The sequence below is a fragment of the Symphalangus syndactylus genome, chromosome 23, assembly GCF_028878055.3.
Source record: "Symphalangus syndactylus isolate Jambi chromosome 23, NHGRI_mSymSyn1-v2.1_pri, whole genome shotgun sequence".
In the NCBI taxonomy this organism is placed as follows: domain Eukaryota; kingdom Metazoa; phylum Chordata; class Mammalia; order Primates; family Hylobatidae; genus Symphalangus; species Symphalangus syndactylus.
In genome coordinates, this window is record NC_072445.2 from 59,931,428 (window position 1) to 59,952,697 (window position 21,270).

General features: G+C 40.2%; 1 protein-coding gene and 1 long non-coding RNA gene across 7 annotated transcripts in view; one reads left to right on the top strand and one right to left on the bottom strand.

Annotated features, from left to right (window-relative positions):
• LOC129473534 (uncharacterized) overlaps positions 1 to 2,401 on the bottom strand; it is a 33,986-nt gene extending 31,585 nt beyond the window's left edge. Inside the window, exon 1 of one of the 2 annotated variants that reach the window (XR_008654288.2) lies at positions 2,203 to 2,401. This is a non-coding gene — a long non-coding RNA (uncharacterized lncRNA). Of the gene's footprint in view, positions 1 to 2,005; positions 2,095 to 2,202 lie in introns of those variants that run through there. The other variant, XR_010119084.1, reaches the window with a different exon arrangement.
• A 220-nt stretch (positions 2,402 to 2,621) lies between these two features.
• ELOVL2 (ELOVL fatty acid elongase 2) overlaps positions 2,622 to 21,270 on the top strand; it is a 65,626-nt gene continuing 46,977 nt past the window's right edge. For 4 of the 5 annotated variants that reach the window (XM_055264145.2, XM_055264147.2, XM_063632405.1 and 1 more), the window contains exon 1: positions 2,622 to 2,737. In XM_055264145.2, coding sequence (XP_055120120.1) covers positions 2,735 to 2,737 — 3 coding nt within the window. In that variant the 5' untranslated portion in view covers positions 2,622 to 2,734. Of the gene's footprint in view, positions 2,738 to 5,656; positions 5,727 to 21,270 lie in introns of those variants that run through there. The other variant, XM_055264146.2, reaches the window with a different exon arrangement.

Here is a 21,270-nt window from a genome sequence, read left to right on the forward strand (position 1 = left end):
AAAGTTTAAGAATTCCTTCCCCATGTTTACCTGGTGTGCTTTGCAAGGTTTAGATGACATCAGTGATACAACTTTTGCAAGCAACAGCAGCAGGGTTCTTGGAGGTCCATTGTCACTTAAAAAATTTTTTTTCCCTTCATGTTGTTAGAAAAATATACTAAAGCTTTCCCTGAATGGATAATGGAATTTAGTTTCTCAAAATATCGTCCATGGACTGCCTGGCTGCACCAGTATCATTTGTGGTGCTTGTTCAAAATTCATATTCCTTAGAAATGGAGGTTTCACCACTTCAAGACCCATAGAGACTCCATTATACTTTATGCAGGGTCAGAGATGCCTCTACAATGAAGAAGATACTTCCACAACATGAAACTGATAGCAAATATTAAACCCAAAGCAAAACCAAAAAAAATTCATATTCTTGGTCTGTACCTAAGGTCATCTTGATGGATCTCAGGTATCCCTGTATTGTATTAAACCCTCTGGTGCTACTTATACACAATAATATCTAAAAAATCACTATCTAGATTAAGAATTCACATTCTACTGCATCAGATTAGTGATACAGTGAAATTCAGGTCCAGAGTTTTTATCATTCAATATCCAAAAGACGTGGAAGCTACTTTTATAGCTTTCAAATATAACACGTATAAAATAGAAGAAAGAACACATGTAAAACAGAAAGAAGAAAATCATTCCAAGGAAAAACAATATTTGGGGACTATTTATGTGAATTTACTTCAAGTCTCTCAATATCATAATATAGATCATCACAGGTTCTAAAAACTCCTAACAGCAGGGACTGTGTTTTTCTTCATCACTGTAACCCTAGCTGTTACCAAAATGCCTAGCACATAGTAGGCACTGAAATCTTTTCTGAGTGAACAAAGTAAGTGAAGCTGAAATGAAATTGTATCTTTGATTTGGGCCACACTTTTTATAAAAATATGCCAGCATTAAATAGAATATCACTTTCTGATTCTCAAATGCATCAAATTGATAACAAATCAATAACTAGTACTTTTATACCAGATATTTATCTAGAGTTTTACCCATATTAATTTAACCCTAACAGCTACATTTAATGTTAAATGCTATTTTATCCCAAATTCGTAAATCAGGAAACTGGAGCACAGACAGTTTAGGCAACCAACCCAATACCACACACCCAGTATGTGGCAGAGCTGACTCCTGAGATTTTTTATCAGACTAGGTTAACCTGTTTATGGTCATCAAATCATATGCCTTTTATAAACAAATATATGCCTAATATTTACCACTTCAGATACGGAAATTCTATATGAGGAAGAAAAACTCTCTATTAGGAAACTATATATTAGGTGATTGTATGACAGTTAAGATTTAGCCTAAGAGGTACCTACGGTTACTCACTCTGCTACTGCACAAAACTCCGCAAGGGCTCCCGCACCACCCCAGGTGTGGGATGCTAAGTGTATGGTGCAGGTACCTCCCTCCGTGCACAGCCACACGGGCTGCTCTCAACCCCAATAAACATGTTTACCACATGAGCCTCACAAGTTCACTTTTTTTTTTTTTTTTTTTTGAGACAGGGTCTCATTCTGTCGCCCAGGCTGGAGTGCAGTGGCGTGATCTCGGCTCACTGCAGCCTCGACCTCCTGGGCTCAAGCCATCCTCCACCTCAGCCTCCCGAGTGGCTGGGATCACAGGCGCGGTCCACCACACCCAGCTAATTTTTGTATTTTTTATTTAAGAGGCGGGGTTTCGCCATGTTACCCAGGCTGGTCCCGAACTCCTGACCTCCAGTGATCCGCCTGCCTCAGCCTCCCAAAGTGCTGGGATTACAGGAGGGAGTCATCACGCCTGCCAACTTCCCATGCTTAAGGGTGAAATGGAAGAAAGTTCGTGTAATACTCAGGCAAGTCCAATTTTTCCGACGTCTTTCACTTGGGCCACACACAAAGTAACCAGAAGCGCAGGCTCTAGGAGTCCACCGTTGTGTTCACAGTGAAGAGGGTGCGCTCACCGTTGGTGGTGTCCGCTGGAAGCCCCGCGTCAGGCCGGGAGGGGGACAGAGCCTCCTGCTCAGGGCCGTTATCCGAACTGATCCGCTTCCCACCGCACCCCCGAAAAACCCACCCCACCCCCTAAACCTATGAAACCCAGACTCCGCAAACCTGCACGAACAGAGCCATTTCCCCCTAACGTGTGCTTCAAACCCACCGAAGCCCAACTAGAAGGAAGACCAGCGTGCCCGCCCTGCACGCTACTGCTTCTCCCCGCGGCAGCGGCCGCCGATCTGGGCAGCGGGTGGCTACTCATGGGGCTCCGCGAACGTTGAGCCGCCGCGCAAAACCGGCGCCGGCTGGACCTGCAAATCGCCGCCCGGCCGGCAGGGGACGCCGCGGACGCGAGAGCGAGGTCGGTCGCCCAGGAGGGGGCGCGCGAGGCCGCAGGGGAGGGGGGCACCGCCTCGCTTGCCCTACGCCCCTCCCCCGTGCGCCCTCCAGGCGCGGCGGCCGGCGAGGCCCCTGTGGGAGAGGGGGCGGGGACGAAACGGCCCCGAGGCTCGGAGCGCAGCGCGGCGGCGGCGCGAGCCCGAGGGGGCGGGGAGGCGCGGGCGGGCGTGCGCGCGCCGGGCGTGGGTGTGGGTAACCGGCGCGGGCGCCGAGATAGCGCCGGGCAGAGGGACCCGGCTACCCTGGACAGCGCATCGCCGCCCGCCCGGGTCGCCGCGCCGCAGCCGCTGCGGATCATGGTGAGTGGGGCCGCGCGCCGCCACCGCCACCGCCGCGCTTTCTTTCTCTCCTGGACCCACGCACCGGGCGGGAAAGGGCCGAGCGGGTGGTGGCGCGGGCGCTGCGAGTTCGCCGCTGGAACCCGCTACCCTCGGAGGGGCCGGGTCCGCGCGGGCCTGGGGAGCGGGCGCTGAGCGTTTGGGCCGGGGGCGCGCGGGTCGGCCGGAGGCCCGCAGGTCTCGGGAACTTTGTCTCGGTCCCCGCTCCCCCGTCCCGCCCCGGCACCTCGAGGCGCACGCTCGCGCCCAGTCCCCTGTTGCTTGCACGGGGCCGGGCGCCCCGGATGCCCGAGGAAGCCGCCCCTCCTTCGCGGCGGCCATTCCCGCGCGCAGCCCACCGTCCGGCCCCCCGAACCTGCTCTCGCCACCTCCCGCGGGCGCCTGGGGGACGGCGTTTCCCGCGCGCGGCACACACCCTGCCTCGGGAGTTCTGGGGTTCGGGCCCTAACGGTCGAGCTCCTGCCCCTCTCCTCCCTTCACCGCGCCTGCACCCCGGGGGTGTGTCTGTGCGCTCGTCGGTGCCTCCTGGGTTTGCAGATTGGCTTGGGAAGGGGCTGGGTTTCTATCAGTGTCTGGGCTCGGAGGGGCTTCTGGTGTGTTCTTTCCGACAACTCCTCTCTCTGCCCGGTTTCCCAGGCCAGTTCTCCACTCTGGATTAGTAACGCTTGTTTCTCCTCGGCAGTAAGCTGTGTGTGTGTGTGTGTGTGTGTGTGTGTGTGTGTGTGTGTGTGTTCACCCATGTCCGATGAACTGCCCGTCAGTTTTAGCAGCAGAGCCTGGTTCTTTGGTTACAAAAGGAGAACATCTGTTGTGCCATCCGCAAAGGACTGGTCTTTAGGCAAAATGTGAAATCCGCGTTTGTCTTCAGTGGTCCATGTTCAGTCTTTGCGTCTCCCCCTTCCCGTAGGGTTTTCTCTCCACTTCAGGGCTTGTTAAAATCAGCTCACTTCCTTTCTCTCCCTACTCCATCTGATTTTGCTGTGGCTACCCTTTTAGGCACGTACCTTCTGCCTGATCATGTGTGACCACTTAATCTTAAAATTCCAACCTTTCCTACCCCGCCCACCACAGTGTATATTCCCCTTGCCTGATTCATTTGTCTTCTCTTGAGCATGTATTAGTTAGCGTACTGCATATTTTGTTTCTTTAGCTTGTTTCTTGAACGTCTCCTCTACCAGAATATAGGTTTCAGGAAGACAGAGATTTTTGTTGTTTCGTTCATTGCTTGCTATATTTCTAGTACCTACAGCTGTGCCTGGCGCACAGTAGGTACTTGATAACTCTTTTGAATTAACCCAATAAAGCAAGCTGCTTTATGCTAATGCACACGTGGGGAGTAACTGCAAAGATTATGCAGCTGATATTTGTAATGATGAGAGTCTCAAGTAAAGCTTGGGAGGAGGGTGATACTCCCGACAGGAGGGACCCGATTTTGGCAGCCTTCATTGACGAGTCTAGGCGGCTATCTCTTACGCCTGGTCTGTCGCTTCATGCTCTTTGCACCTTGGCATCAGAGTGGACAAAGCATTTTTAGGGCCAACTGGCTCTCTCCTTTGGGCTCTGAAGCTTTGTCCTAAAGTATAGGTAGGAATTGTAGTGAGTAAGGGAATAAGTCCAAGGAAATCTCTTTAGCTGAATAGAAAAGTCATGGGAATGTTAACCTAAAGGAGCTAAGATCAAGGGCAAGCTCTTGAAAGCTTTATCCTGCCCAGGTGTGATGGTTCCTATTTAGATAAGTATTTCTCAGAAACTTTGGATCTTCAGAGGAGTTTTTTTTTAATACCCAAATCGCATTACTTTTTTTTTCTTTCTTTTTTTGTGGCAGGGTCTCACTCTGTCACCCAGGCTGGCATGCAGTGGTGCAATCTTGGCTCACTGCAACCTCCACCTCCTGGGCTCACGTGATTCTCGTTCCTTAGCCTCCTGAGTAGCTGGGATTACAGGCGCACGTCACCACACCAGGCCAATCTGTGTATTTTTGGTAGAGACAGAGTTTCACCATGTTGTCCAGGTTGGTCTCTTAACTCCTGACCTTAAGTGATCAACACCCATCTCAGCTTCCCAAAGTGCTGGAATTACAAGGCATGAGCCACCGTGCCCGGCTGAAATCGTATTACGTTAAAAAAAAAAATGGGCAGGGAGTAGGAAAGTTAGGGGGTTGAATTTATAAATAACTTAGTGGGTCAGTTCAGAGAGACACCCTTTTGAATACATGTCCAATATGAACTGTCTTGTAAGATATCTCTGCTAGTTAGTCTTATTATTCCAAAATAAATATTTTTCTTTCAAATTTCCTTTTGTTTTTCTATTTCTATAATGTGGATTTATGGCAGTGGTTTTTTAAAAATTAGTCTGGAGAAATGTATTAATTGGAAACAAATTGTTTAATAAAATTTACATGAGTAAGTTTTTGAAAATTATGTAATTATAGCCATGACTATGTAAGTTCAGCAGTTCTGTGGTTACCATCTTTCCCAGGTAGGTAGTAGAAATTAAAGGTAAAAAGGAAAGAAATATAAGTTTGTCTTTGAAATCAAAACCAGTGAACCAACCAAAGATAAATGAAAGATACCTTATTGACTTCAGTTTATATTTTTAGGATATTTTACTGTTACGATTCCTAGGATTCCAAAGTATCCAGCCTTTTTCTCTTTTGATTCTTTGAACGTATAGCGTTTGCAAGGAGTACAAAATCCATTTTTAAGTATCCGGTTGGGTAAGCCTAATTTTTGGTTCTTCAACAAGGGTTCCATTTAATCTAGTTTCCTTCAAAACGTTTTAGTCAGTTTGGGAGGTTCAGGTGCTTTCGGGTTCCGAAAGAGAATGTTGAAAATGTGTCAAGTAGATACTATGTATCTAGTTATGTTCAGAAAACAGGGCCCTGCTATTCAGGGTTAGGTGGATGATCGTCTGGGTTGGACAGTTGGATATCGACCATCTAACTTGACAGGTTTGCATTTCTGGGAGTAGACATTGATAAGGGAAAAGAAGTTGCACCAGAAACTTCTATAGTGGCCCAACGTGGTGAAAATACGGCCAGCATCAGTAGATCATCGAAACTCTAAAGTTACAGATTCACACATTTGTAGCTTTCTTCTTAATTGAATTGGGACATAACTGACTTTGACAATGAACCATTCTAATAAATAGTTAACTTAAATATGACATTTTAATTCTAACCACTTAATAATTGGAGAGCATAACTTGTTCTGAAATGTATGTGACAGTTTAGAACCTGAGATCTGAGGTCATTCGTGGGCTTGAATCCTGACACCAGCATCTAACTGTGTGACCTTGGGCTTCAGTATTTTATCCTATAAAAGATGATAATGTTTCATAAGGTTTTCGGGAGGAACAAATATGATGGTGCCGTTTATGTGTCTAGCATAGTGCTTGGAGTGCTTAGTAAATATTAACTATTATAATGATGTGTGTTCTTTTTTCTCCCATATCTATGTTTAGTTGAGAAACTTCAGAATGATATCTCTGTCCCTTTTGTGGTCTTAATATATAACTAATATTGTTGTCCAATAGAAATGTAACATAAACTGCATATATAATTTTCAGTTTTCTACTAATCACATTTAAAAAGTACACAGACAAGTGAAATTAGTTTTAATAATGTTATTTAACCCAATCCATGCAAATATTTCAACATGTAATCAATGCAGAAAAAGATTTTTACATTGTTTTTTTTCTTTCATAGAAAATCTTAAAAATCTAGTGTGTATTTTATGCTTAGAGCACATCTCAGTTCACGCTAGCCATATTTCAGTTGCTCAGTGGTCACCTGTGGTTAGAGGCTACCGTATTGGACAAAGAGCTCTAGATTATACACAACTTCCAAGTTTACCTCTTAAAGCTCTTACACCCTTTCCACTAGTGAGAACCTCACTGGCACCTTAAACCCAGCATTACAAAAAGAAAGCTACTCATCTTTCAGACTCTCTTCTCTGTTCCCTTTTGCTGTTAGTAATTCCACCAGCTCTTCAGTCTACTGTGTCTGAAATCTGATTCTTATTCTCTTTTTTATTTTATATTGTTTGTTGTCTAATATTCTCATATTTTTACTTGAAAATATTTCAAAATCTCTTTCCTCCACCCCTTGAGCCCCCTCTCCACCATTTTTGCCTTTTCTACAGAGCTCCTCTTTTGTAGACTTTTTGTTTTAACTTTTTTACTTCCTGTCTCTTGGAAAATGTATATCTCTCGCTGAACCACTGGGCTCCACATTCTCTCCATTCCTTCCTCAGCCCTTTTTCATGTTGTCAGAAATGGTTTCTATTTTATAGGTTATTCCTACCCTTAATACCTTTCCTTTGTCAAATATCCAGAGAAGTATAATTATTTTCACAGATAGTCTGATAGTAAAATGATCCATTCAAGAAAAGAAGCACAGATAAAGGAGAAAAATAAGCTCGGGGAAGGGAAGATGAAATCATTCTTTGAGTTTTATTTTCCTTTCAGGAAATATCAGAGGGAGTAGATTCTAGTAGTCTGTAGTACAGTAGAGAAATTATATGACAATTTATTTTATGTTTCAAAATAGCTGAGAATTGTAGTATTTCTAACATAAGAAAAGATAAATGTTTGAAGTGATAGATATTCCAGTTACCCTAACTTGATCATTATATTGTATACATGTACCAAAACATCACATGTACCCTGGGAATATGTACAACTATGATGCATACATTAAAAAATACTAACAAATATGGAACTGATTAATAATCACAATCACCACCACCACCACAATAGCAATGAAACTTGATTTTTATGCAGTGCTTTGTAAGAAACAGGGCACCTTCCTCTCTGCCTGGTGAACAGAGAGAGAAAACAAAAGGAAGGCACTGGACCAAGAGTCAAGAAACCTGGGTTCTAGCCCCAGCTTTATTGTTTACTAGCTCCATTCCCTTGCTTAAGTTGCTTTGAGACACTGTTTACTCGCCTGCTAAATGGTGTATTATCTCTGTCACAAGATTGTTTTGTTAAAATCAAATGGGGCCTCAGCATCTTTACATTGGCTGCCCTTTGGCTGTGTACATCTTTCCCCCAGAGAGCTTTATGTCTGTCTGCTTAATATTTTCATGATTAGACCTACCCTAACCACTCTGCTAAAACTGGAACCTGCCTTACCATATATCACACACCATATTCACACACACAGTTGGATATATACCACACCTGATCCTCTTACACTGCTTTATTTTTTTTCCACAGCACTTAAACCTAGCAGTTTGCTAATTTACATAGCATTGGAACCATTTAATCATTAATCTCTCGATAAATTTAAAATTATTTAATTATCACAATTCAGTTTGGGCATGTTTCAGTAATATAGCTGCTTCATCAATACACATCTGCCTGTGTAACCTTTTAGTAAATGATGATATGTATTCCTACAGCATATTTATACTTCATAGTCATATTTGTGAAAAGGGCCAGGTTATGTCATTTTTAAATAATTAAATCCATATTTCATCATAGGTTTTTAATGAAATTAAAATGCATATGTATTTCTATAATTATATTTTATAATTTATAGATTATGTTCTTATTTTTATATAAATCTATATAGCATTAAGTTCTTGATGAAATTAAAAATGATTATCTTAAAATATAAACAAAGCTATGATATATGGATTTGCTGAGTAATTTTATTTTTATTTTTATTTATTTATTTTTGAGCTGGAGTCTTGCCCCGTCGCCAGGCTGGAGTGCAGTAGCGCAATCTTGGCTCGCTGCAACCTCTGCCTCCAGGGTTCAAGCAATTCTCCTGCCTCAGCCTCCTGAGTAGCTGGGACTACAGGCGCGCACCATGCCGAATAATTATTTTTACTTTACATATATGTGTGGCCTTTAGTTAGCATAACTTAAATATGCTTCAAGTACTGTATAATACTATTTTACATTTATTAATCAGTTGAATGTTTTTCAATGCATTTTAGTCCACATTAACTCTTTCTGAAGCCTCACAAAAAAACTTTTGTGAGAGGCAAGTCCTGTAGCAATATACCTACTTTACAGTTTCAAAGAACATAAATGATTTGCCCAAGGTCACATACTAGAGGTAGCAAAACCAGCTCTAAATCTTCTCATTCCAAAATAACCACCTCTTCTGCTATTCTGTATAGCCTTAGCCTTTGAGAAAGGCAGTAGTACTTTTCCCCATTATTATAGATGAAAATGGAAAAATCAGAGTGACTTCCCCATATAGTTTCTTTCCCATAAATTACAGGGATGGATAGATAGATAGATATGTATATATACATATATTGCATGTATACACTTATATTAAATATATAAAGTCTTAAGTTTCATTTCATATATACAGAAAATGGAACATGCAAAGGAAAGTATTATTTGAAATGGAGGTGATTGTGAACAACATCCATATGTACTTATGAAAACTTAATCCACTGACTAATATAATTTAAGGGGAACAAAGCTTTCTTTTGGATAAAATGGTACACAGACATGGAAAAACATTGAGTGGGCCGAGTGACTTGAGGGCTCACTGCCTGTAACTGAGCAGTACTGAGCATGTGGCTGGTACAGTGCTCCCTTATAGTAGTAATTTTCAAGAGAAGTAAGGCCGTCACTTTTTTTTTTTTTTTTAGTAAAACGAGTGTAGTATTCAAACATTAATCAGAACAGCAGTAGCTTTACACAAAAATTTTGATATCATATATGAGTATTTACTATTTGGTTTTATTTCCAATACTTTAAAGATTTAAATCTGTTGAGTTTTCCACGTGACTAAGCAGAATTTGGTTAATGAGATCTTGGAGTTTAATAGACATTATGACAATGGGGAGGAGCCTTTTTTTTTCTTTGGCAGGGTCAAAGAGCTTATTGACCATTACACTGAGGAGTTAGACTAAAAGTTAACTCATGCCGTCTCTCTCTCCCTCTCTGACTCCTCTGTCTGTCTCCTTCTCTCCCTCTCTGCCTCTCTCCTTCTCTGCCTGTCTCTCTCCCTCTCTGCCTCTCTGTCTCTTTCCCTCTCTGCCTCTCTTCCTTTATCTCTCTCTACTTCTCTGCCTCCTCTGTTTCTCTCTCCCCATCTCTCTTCCCCTCTCCTTCTCTCTCTCCTTCTCTCCATCTCTCTCCCTCCTCAAAAAAAAAAAAAAAAAATTAACTCATGCCTTGAAAGAAGAAAACAGAATATGTCCATAAGGCAAAAGTAAAATTAGGCTATTTTCCATTTTCCTGAAAATTCAGTTCTGAACAACTGATGTTCTATTTTGTCTCTGGAAGGTCTATGCAGAGTGTTCTCCAAGGCATGCTGGGACAAAGAGGAAGCCAATACCTTGATCCTTTCTGCTCCCATTCTAGAAGCTTTCCTGAAATTGTTACAGGGAAGACATTCTCTTGGATCTGTAGCTTCCTTGGCTTTTCGAAATGCAGATTTCATGACTGTTCTAATGTCAGTGGTGAATTTATGCTGAAGAGGGTGCTTTGGGATGTCAGAAAAATACTCAGTTGGCTGTGCTTTCCTCTGGGGCAACACAGTCGAAATGGTACATGTGAGCTATTTCACATCTCAATCTCCAGAGCCCGGGGAATTGTTATTCCTTTGTAAGGAAGAGAATGCCCCCTTTCCTTTGGCCTTTTCTGTGTTCAGACTCCTAAAAAAAAAATGGCATACATCACAAGTCATTTTGAGATTTACTGCCTGAAGTCTGCATCAAACTCATAAATACAAAGCAACCACACTGGCTTCACTATATCTTGGAAGCCATGTTTCTCTGTTAAAAAATAGCAGGGTTATGACATCAAACCCTTTAAAGTCCTGCCACTGCTACTAAAATGCTATCATGTTCCTTTTGTAAATTAGGTTTACTATCTCATAATCACTTTCTGTTTACAATTTTAAAAGTAAGCAGAAACACCCTATTTTAATACATTTCGTAACACTAATCTCATCAGTACTTGCTTCGTTTAAGACAGAACATATGTCTGTAACAGTCTTAAGTCCTTAGTGTAAACTTTGGAATTAATATTTTGCATTTGTTCTCCTTTTGAAGGAAAGAAATATGCTCTCCACGTTGAATACATACTCTTTAAAATTGCTCTCAAGGAGACATGCAAATACATTGCCTCAGTCATTTTTTTGATTAGATACACTCATTGTTCATTCATTCAGCACGTGCTCAGTACTGCTTAATTAGAGGCAGTGTGTAAGCACTGTCAATTTAAATATAAAAGACAGCCCCTGCTTCACGAAATCTGTAGTACAAAAAGAGATTCCTTTGTCTCTTCCAGTGCAGGCATACTTCACAAGTCAGCAGTGTTTGGACCACTCAGTCCAGTAAATGTGCCTCCGTCTCCATGTGCCATTCCATCCAATAGAAAGACTTAGTCTAATAATGCGACTAGTAATATTATGACAAAAAAAATCTAGACCCTACAGCATAGGTAACTTTTATTCTTTATCGTGGCAAGAATGTGTTCAGGACCAAGAGGTAGCTGGTAACTAAAGAGCCAACATCACCGGGATTAATAAAGCTGAGATCAAGACTATGTCTGTGTGACACCACAGTACTCAGCAGTCAGTTCAGTGAGAGGAGGAAATGATGAAACCGACTGTGTGAAAGGATGGATAGAAGGAGCATGGACCTAGGAATCTGACAGATATATTTAAATGCACATTCCTAGGCTAGGTGAAGTTGGACCTACAGAATGAGAATCTCTGAGGAGGGGCCTAGGGATCTGTATACCAACAATCAAGTGCACACAAATTTGAAATCTTACGCTCTAGGGGTCCAAATGAATGGGAACAACTTCTAGCAAAATTGTTTTTTGTATGCTTCATGAAGGGGTTGGATTTTGGTATGTGGGGAAGGAAGGAATATAGGATAGAACAGAACAGTCCATTTAGGAGAAATAACTGGGTGAAGGCCCCGGAAGGTAGTAACACAAATATATTTATGGAACACTATACTCTGAGCAATTTATGGACAAGGCTGTTTTCACAGAGCCTAGCACAGATTAGGTGCTCAATAAGTGTTTTTAATTATCATTTTATTTATTTATTTATTTATTTAGAGACAGAGTCTCGCTTTGTCACCCAGGCTAGAGTGCAGTGGTGTGATTTCGGCTCACTGCAACCTCCACTCCTGGATTCAAGTGATTCTCCTGCCTCAGCCTCCAGAGTAGCTGGGATTACAGGTGCATGCCACCACGCTTGGCTAATTTTTGTATTTTTGGTAGAGACTGGGTTTCACCATGTTGGCCAGGTTGGTTTAAAACTCCAGACCTCAGGTGATCCACCCGCCTCAGCCTCCCAAAGCGCTGGGATTACAGGCCTGAGCCACCACGTTTAGCCCTAATAAGTGCTTTTTGTTATTTATTTATTTATTTATTTATTTATTTATTTATTTATTTATTTTGAGACAGAGTCTCACTCTATCACCCAGGCTGGAGTGCAGTGGTGCAATCTCAGCTCATTGCAACCTCTGCCTCCTGAGTTCGAGCGATTCTCCTGCCTCACCCTCCGTAGTAGCTGGGACTACAGGTGTGTGCCACCATGCCCAGCTAATTTTTGTATTTTTAGTAGAGATGGGGTTTCACCATGTGGGCCAGGCTGTTGTCGAACTCCAGACCTCAAGTGATCCACCCACCTCGGCCTCCCAAAGTGCTGGGATTACAGGCGTGAGCCACCACACCTGGCAGTAAGTGTTTTTTAAATGTGTGAAGTTTGTGGACCAACAGGATAATGGGATTTATGCTAGGAGAGAGAAGTCAAATTTTAAAGAGTCTTGAATTTGAGGCTAAGAAGTTTCTTCTAGATTTTGTAGGTAATAGAGAACAATTAGGCTTTTGAAATGGGGAGTCCATGAAAATATCATTTAGGAAGATTAATCTTATTTTCATAATATACAGGGCTGGGAGAGACTGGATAGGGAGGTTATAAAGGGGCTGGACTAATACGTCACTTCTTTCCACTTATTTTCATATTGCCAGCTTCTGAAAAATTCTCTCTTTAACCACACACTCCTGGATTCATTTCCCTACTCCACTTCTTACTAATTGTTTAGTCATTTGCATATCAGTGTTCTCATCGATAAAATATTTATACTCACACATAGTGAAGATTCCCTGATAGTAAACACTCAAAACTGGTGGCTGCTACCCACAGAAACTTAATCAGATTTGTCTTTACAATCCTAACTTTTTTCTCTGTGCCTGGAATAGAGATTTTTATAAAACAATCTTGATTAATCCACATGTATTTACATTTTTAAAAATTCTCATATTCCTGTCATGATGGATTTTAGTTTTGACATTAAGGATTTTTCTTCTGGGGAGGATAAAAAAAAGTGATAAAGGTTTTATTCTCTGATTTTTGTTTCTTCCTCTTTGGGTTAGATGAGTTTTATTAGAGTAATCAGTGAAAATTGAAAATCTTAACTATATGCTTGTTTCAAAACAATTTTTCTTATTGAATAGTTCTCACTTATGCACTCATAAAACTGAATGTTTTTTGAAGATTGTTTCATTGATTTGAAACACAACTTTAGAAAATCTTAAGAGCTCTACATAATCAGATTAAACCTTAGCTATTTGCCCAACCACCTACATCAAATTGCCTGTCTTGAGCTCCTTAGCAGTGCTTAACCTAAAGCCTTAACCCCTAAAAATTTACCCTCAAGAAAATATGTCTTTCATCCTCTGTCATACACATTAGATTCTTTCAGTTACGAAAATCCTAAATACATCAGAAAATCCTAAGTACATTGGATTCGTGTATTGTGTTGGAAATAATGAGGAAAAGAATGCATATATGCACATAACTTCTTTTTTAACTTTTTCTCAGTCAGTTTGGAAATAGTGAAAATTGCCTAGACTTAATACACTTAAATAGTGTAGGAGTAAAATACTAAATAAGTGGAGAATAGACTTTGTGTCATCTAGGAGGGGAGAATGTTAGAAGAGGCTAAGATAGGTAGACATTTAGGGGCAGTACATAGACCAGCCTGGCTGGAGTGAAGTTTACTGAGTAAGGGACTGGTTGAAGAGAAGACTAGAGGAGTACTTGGAACCAAATGGAATGAAGTTTCTGGGTCTCTGGTATGGCTTGTTTCCCTACCAGCTTATTTCAAATAAAATAAAATAATTACACCTCTAATTTGTGATCGACTTCAGAGGAATTTTCTACCACATTCCTAATGATAATAAGTTAGAATACCATATGTTTGTATGTTTACATTTATAGAACACTTTCAGGGCATCATCTCAGTTGCATGTTATTAGTTACTTGTTTATCTTTGTTTACTTGTGTATTATCTGTCTCCCTTACTGCAATATAAACTCTGTAAGGGCAAGAACTTCTTTATTGCTGTAACTTCAGCACTAGAAAGGTACCTGCAGACAGTAGATGCTCAAATAATACTTGTCTGATAAATGAACAGGCGTGTAAAGTGACTCTCCCATGTTTGAAGAAACTGAGACTTAGAGAGATTGTTTCATTCAGAGTCATAAACTAGTAAGTGATTGGCTGAATCCACAGCTGCAGAATTCATGCATACAGAGGATGACTGTATTTTGTAATTGTTTGAGGAATATTTGATTATCCTTTTTCCATTGGAAAATATGTGGCATGTGCAACTAAATTTCCAGGATTTGTCCATGGTTTAGTACATAGAGTAGAAAAAGCTAAGGATTAAACCTAAATTTATGTGACCCTATAGAGGCCCTATCCTAGTCTCCTCTACTTTTTTTTTTTGTGTGTGTGTAGGAAACATTTATCCAAATTGTGTAAAAAGATGTGAAAATTAATTTTGTCAGCCGTTAGGAGAATATGTTCTGCTATTTAATAGTATGATGGAACAACTTTTCTTATGGCCTTGAAGTTCTTTCATAGGTAAGATCTTAACCTTGTGCAGGAGCCAGGTGGAAAAATAGAATAAACTCTACATGGTATGGATGACAAAACTGAAGCACAGAAAAAGTAACTTCTCTGCATGTCTGTAGCCGACTAGAAACCTGAGCCCAAGTCTTTGACTTTTAGTTCATTGATACGTACAAGAGGAAAACATCTGTGATTTGCTGTAGTGATGCAGAAAGTTTGGAATAGACAACCAGATTAGTGAGGCCAAAGGAGAAAGTCTGGTGCAGATATGGGAACTTGCTGTAAGAGAGGAGTAACATTACAAGTGAGTGTGGAAAGGACTGTTTGAGGAATGATGTTGGGACAAATGGCCTTTCATATGGGACAAAATAAAATTAGATCTGTCTCTGATAACTATGCAAAAATAAATTCAGATCATTTAAAAACCTAAAGAAAAATTAAGCTTTGAGACTTAGAAAATAGAGGTTACGGCAGGAATAATTATTAAGCAAGATTAAACACAAATCATAAAAAGTGACATTTGACCACATCAAAGTTTGAAAATTTTGAGATGGCAGAAGACATCATACAGATTTTTTCTTTTTAAAGGAGGACAAGTTATTTGCAGTGTATATAACAAAAGATTAGCACTAGGAATGTGCAAATGACTCTTTATAAATCAATAAACAGAAGACAAGCCATCCATTAGAGACATGGGTAAAGGTTATTTAATGGCAGCTCACTGAAGAGGAAACCTGCATAGCCAATAAATATTTAAAGACATACACAACTTCAGTAGTAATAAGGAATTGCAAGTTAAAACCATGTCAGATCATGAACTTGGCAAAATTTAACAATTCTGACAGTAGCAAGTTCCATATATTTTTAGAGGTTTGTGGTAGTTTTCAAATAAAAATGTATTCCCCAATGTAGCAATTCCACAGAGATTTATTCCCAAATTTTCATTAATAAACATAAGGAGATTTGTATAAAGCAGCATTTTTTGTAATAGCAGAAAAATTGGAAATAACCGAATATATCCATTAGTAAGGAAGTGGATAAATGACAACATGGAATATTCATAAGATGGAATACTATACAACAGTTACAGTGAATGAACCAGAGCTGCCGTGTCAACATGAATAGATCTCAAAAAAAAAATGTTGAAAGACAGAACAAGCTGCAGAAAGATAAGTGTGCTACGTTATAGTGCATATAAATCCTTAAAACGTACAAAACTATTTTTGCTTGTGAATATCTGCATGTAAATATATAAAACCATGGACTGGAAGGCTTGACATCAAGTTGATTACAGCAGTTATATCTGATGAATGAACAGGGGACACAGGATTGGGGAGGTGTACAAAGGGAGTGAGAACTTTATGATTTGTGTTTCATTTCTCAGTGCCCAGTACATGTTTATTTAAATTAGTTTAAAAAGATTTGAATGGCCGGGCACGGTGGCTCACGCCTGTAATCCCAGCACTTTGGGAGGCTGAGACGGGCAGATCACAAGGTCAGGAGATCGAGACCATTCTGGCTAACACAGTGAAACCCCGTCTCTACTAAAAATACAAAAAAATTAGCCGGGCGTAGTGGCGTGCCTGTATTCCCAGCTACTCGGGAGGCTGAGGCAGGAGAATGGCGTGAACCCAGGAGACAGAGCTTGCAGTGAGCCAAGATCAAGCCACTGCACTCCAGCCTGGGTGACAGAGCGAGACTCCATCTCAACAACAACAACAAAATATTGAAGCAAATATGACACAATTTTAAGATTCACAAGAGATATGTCTATTTTATTATTCTCTACTTTTTCATACCTTTACACTTTTTCCCCAAGTTAAAAATAAGGATCTGGGATCTGCATTAGAGTCCCAGATCAAAGGTCTGTTAAGAATAGCACATCTAGGACAGATGAGCTACAGGGCCAGAGGGCCTTCTATTGTTTTCTTAGACCTTAATCCTTCCTTCTTGGCTGACTGAATTGGCATGTAAAAGGCCTTACCAGGTCAGACTCCACATCCATGCAGTTTTAGAGAACTAAAGGACAAGTTGTATTAATAGAAATTTGTGTTTGTCATTCTTACCATCAGTGAAAGGGATAAGCGTATTTTCTCGTGTGGAAAGAGAGAATAACCAAATACCAACAATAGCTGCAACCAATTACATTTATTAAATTCTTACTATGTCCCAGCATTGTCATAAGAACCTTTACTGTATTCCCATATCCCCACAGCAACCCTGGGAGTTGGTACTGCCATTCCCTCTTTACAAATAGGGAAACTGAGGCAAGCTGGGCAGTGAGCATAAAGGAATAAGGAGAACATTTTTACTCAAATTGCACACCGTAAATATTTGTTTCCTACTTGTAAGTCAGTTGTGAAAGGGTTCGAACCCACTGCATGCAGTGTCCTCTCAGTGTTTCTCTTTTCCCACAAAAACTAATTGACCTTTGAGAATAGTTACGTTGACTGTCAACCAGTCAACAATGGTAAACCCCAAACTGGAATTTTGTTATTCTCCCTTTTATACCACTGCACTTTCTCTTCTGATTTTTCTTTAAAAAGACATCACTCTTGAGACAAGCACTGATTAATGAAGGAACGTTTCTGCTATACGATGTCACTCCCCTTTGATTATCCAAGCCTGATACAGTGGGAGTTGTGAGGCTACGACAGTATGCCCCTGCATTGGGATTTGAAAATGCAGAACACTGAATCAGTGACTATCTATTCAACTTCTACTCTGTGTACAGGCCTGTCATAGATGCTTTTACAAGTATGAAATCATTGAGTCTTCACAACCACACTGTGAAGTTAAGATAATTATTCTCATTTTATGGAGAATGAAGATATTGTTCAAAGATAACCTTTGGCCCAAAGTCATGCAGCTACTTAGTGTCAGAGCCAAGACTAGAACCTGCGTAAAACTCCTGTTCTTTGCAGTGAACCACACTGAAATGCCAGGCTACCTCTTTTTTTTTTTTTTTTTTTTTTTTTTTTTTGAGATCTCCCTCTGTCGCCCAGGCTGAAGTGCAGTGGCGCGATCTTGTCTCCCTACAGCTTCCGCCTCCCAGGTTCAAGTAATTCTTGCGCCTCGGCCTCCTGGATAGCTAGGACTACAGGTGTGTGCTAACACTCTCAGCTATTTTTTTTTTTTTTTTTTTTTGTAGAGATGAAGTTTTGCCATGTTGCCCAGGCTCATGCTACCTCTTTTAACCATAGCCTTAAGTGATGCCCCACCCTGAACCATACTCAGGACTGATTAAAAATAATCACCCCATGAATGAGTGACAAGAAGATGCTACAGTCTCATTTACTAGCTCTATGAAATCAGGCAAGTTGCTTTACCTCTCAGTCTCATTTTCCTGATCCGTCAAGGGGGGATAAACATACCTGCCTTACAGAGTAGTTTCGAGAACTAAATGAAGTAATAGTAAGATAATAGGATATAACGTGCCCAGTACAATGGCTGGTATCTAATAAACACATTCTAGCTATTTATAATAAATGCATTACTATTATTACTATCATTTGTAGGTTTTATAATGAAGAAATCAGTGATAGAGGGGGCAACTCTGAACTGGCAATTAGGAAATTCTTGATACATTATTTTAAAGTGAAAAAAATACCATAAAAAGCAAGCTTTCATGGCTGCTGTGGGGTAGGTAATGTGGGATAATTTAATTTTTTTCCTTATAAACCAATCAATAGGTAAAAAAGAAAGCCCATAACCATTCTTCCACGTGGAGGCAATATCCTTTTCTGATGCAGACAGTTTCTCTGGACGGAAGCCATCCAACCACAGATCAGCCTGTTTGTCCACACCTGCGTCTAGTCAATGGCAGAATCTCTATAAAGTGGCCAAACTAAAGAGTCAGATTAACAGGATGTAAGTCAAGCAATGGCTTACCTTCCCAGCCACAGCAAATGAGGCATACCAGTGTTCTAGGATGACTTAATCTATTATGGAACTAAAATGTTATATCCAGATCTAAAGCTAGAAACCAAATCTCCAAGGAGGAAAAGACATCCTATAACCAAAGCAACTTACGCATAGTTATAGAGGAACTCTATGTCATCAGTTGCTTGATGGAAAAGAAGAGAAACCCATGTGTGTAGATATTTTTTTCCCCAAAAACTTCCAAATTAGACCCATTTGGAGGAATGGCATTGGGGAAAATAGCAAGGCTCAGGCAAAAGGAATTGGGTATACCAAGAGAAATACGGTGTTCAGAGTAAGAAAGATAATAGTTCTACCACATTCTGAAAATGTTCACTTCTGAGGGCTCTGTTGAAAGAGAAATGTTGACAAACTGGAATCAATTTAGAAAGAATGCTGAAGAAGGTGGGAGTCTAGAGCTCATGTCGTTTATATGGATGGGCATGTGTCTAATGCCTAATACCTAGTAGATATTCAGTTAGTGCTTGTGGAAAGTAGGAAAGGTCAGTCAGTCCACATAGTAAAGCAGAGAAAGGCAGGGAGAGGAGAATGGGATAAGTTGAATTTCCTGAGGCTGCTTGCCTAGGAAAGGTGAAAGCAGGGGGTGAATTAATACCTCTAATCAAATATCTGAAGGGCTCTCGTGTGGAAGAAAAATAGTACTAGTTTTGTTGAACTCCAGAGGAAAGAATTAGGATTTATGGGTAACAGTTGAATGGGGAAAGATGTTTAGCACAAAATAAAGTAGGACTTTCTAAAAACAAGAAACATTTTTAAAATGGAATGTGCTACCTTACAGAGTAGTAAGAAGTCTTTCCAGTAAGGTGGGTAAATTTCTGAGAATTATTGTAGAAACCAATTATTTCCAGCTTTGGGTGGAAAGTTAAAAAGTCCATGACTCTCCCATATGACGAGAGCCAATAAGCTGCTTCTACTCATCTGAGGTTTAAAAAAAAGTCACTTGTTTCCGAGCTCATTTCTGTTCCTAACGAAAGACTCTGGGCCATGCACAGCTCATTCTGGAGCCTTTACAAGGCTGTGTGATGGGAAGTGAATTTCTACAGTAAAAATCGATGTTGATTTCTACTATACTTTTAAAGTTATTTTTCATAAAACATAAGACGGTAAGCTTAAGAAGTGAGAAGCACTTACACCAAAACTTTTAAAATATTATTTTATCTAAAGATATAAACCTCTTGTTGGTCAAAGGATACAAAATTTCCATTAGACAAGAAGAATAAGTTCAAGAGATATATCGAACAACATAGTGATTGTAGTTAAGTGTTCTCACTACAAAAAATAATAAGGATGTGAGGTAATGGATGTGTTAATTAGCTTGATTTCACCATTCCACACTGTATGCATATTTCACATCATGTGCACTATAAATATATACAATTTTTGTCAATTAAATATTTTAAAAGATAGAAATCTCTATGTAAGGATAGTTAATCTATTAGATATAAATAATACTCCATATAGCTATGTAAGGTTTATATGAAGAAATCAGGCTATGATCCACAGACGGCAATAAATCCTGTTATTCCATATGCTGCATACATATAAAGCTAGAGGCCTTTTAGTATGAGGTAAGAGTGTGGACAAAGACAAATGGAAGAAGACAAATGACAAAAGTGCTAATAAACAGCTTCAGTTTCCCTACAACTCCTAGTTAATCGAGTGAAACAAAGGAGGCTGTCTAAGAAACAGTTTCTTCGTGGCTGTCCTGGATGTCTGTAGTACAACACTTCACCCCCATGTCCAGGATTAACATGCAAGAGTCTGCTTGCCTCTCCTGTTATAGCCCAGAAGGATCACAAAAGGATTTCCTGCCACATGCTGCCCACCTGTATTTTGGCAGCCTAGCACAGCCTGACCCAAACGGCACTACTACTTGCTGGTTACAGAAGCCATTTGCATTTTCAACCGTGGCTATTTTAAGGCTACGCAAATGAGCTGGCGGGACTTTCTCCTTTTAAAGACAATGAAAAAAATTCATAGTTTAACATCTCCTTCTTTAACTTTTCTAATACATCTAAACTCAATACACACTTATTTTTATGGAATCAGACCAGGATACCTTAAGTCTTCTCTGGAGATTAATTTTGGCTGCCCTTTGAGGAACAGTTAGAACCACTCATCAGGCTGCTAGCACTAGCAAAGGGGAAGCCACGCTGTCATAACTGGCTCTTGCAGTCACTACTTCCACTTCACTGTCCTGAAAACTTGATGGCTTATCTGCTTAGAAAACTCAGGAATGTTTTTCACCACCCCACTTCACTACCCAGAGCCACTACCCATTAGAGTACTGAACTGACCCTTTTTCTTTTATAGGTTGGAAGTAAAAAGACTATAAATCTTTTACAAGTATTTGTATGGCTTTGAATGGGTGTGCTTTTCTAACTTTGTTTTAATTTTTATGATACACTTATAATTGTTTCAAATACGCATTTGTTCATTTTAAAACTACTAGAAGTTACACTGAAGAAAAACATTCAAAAGAAGACTTTTGAACAAAAAAATTGTTGAATGAGTGAAATGCCTGAAGTAACTCAACTTACCAAACAGAAATCACTCAGTATTAAAAGGCTGCAGATTTCAATTTTACTGATTTCAGTTCTGTCTGCCCAGTTCATTTCCAAATTATGTATCAGTTTTACATAACTTTAGACATTGGTGCCATATATGAAGCTAAAAAAATTAGCATACTTGTTTA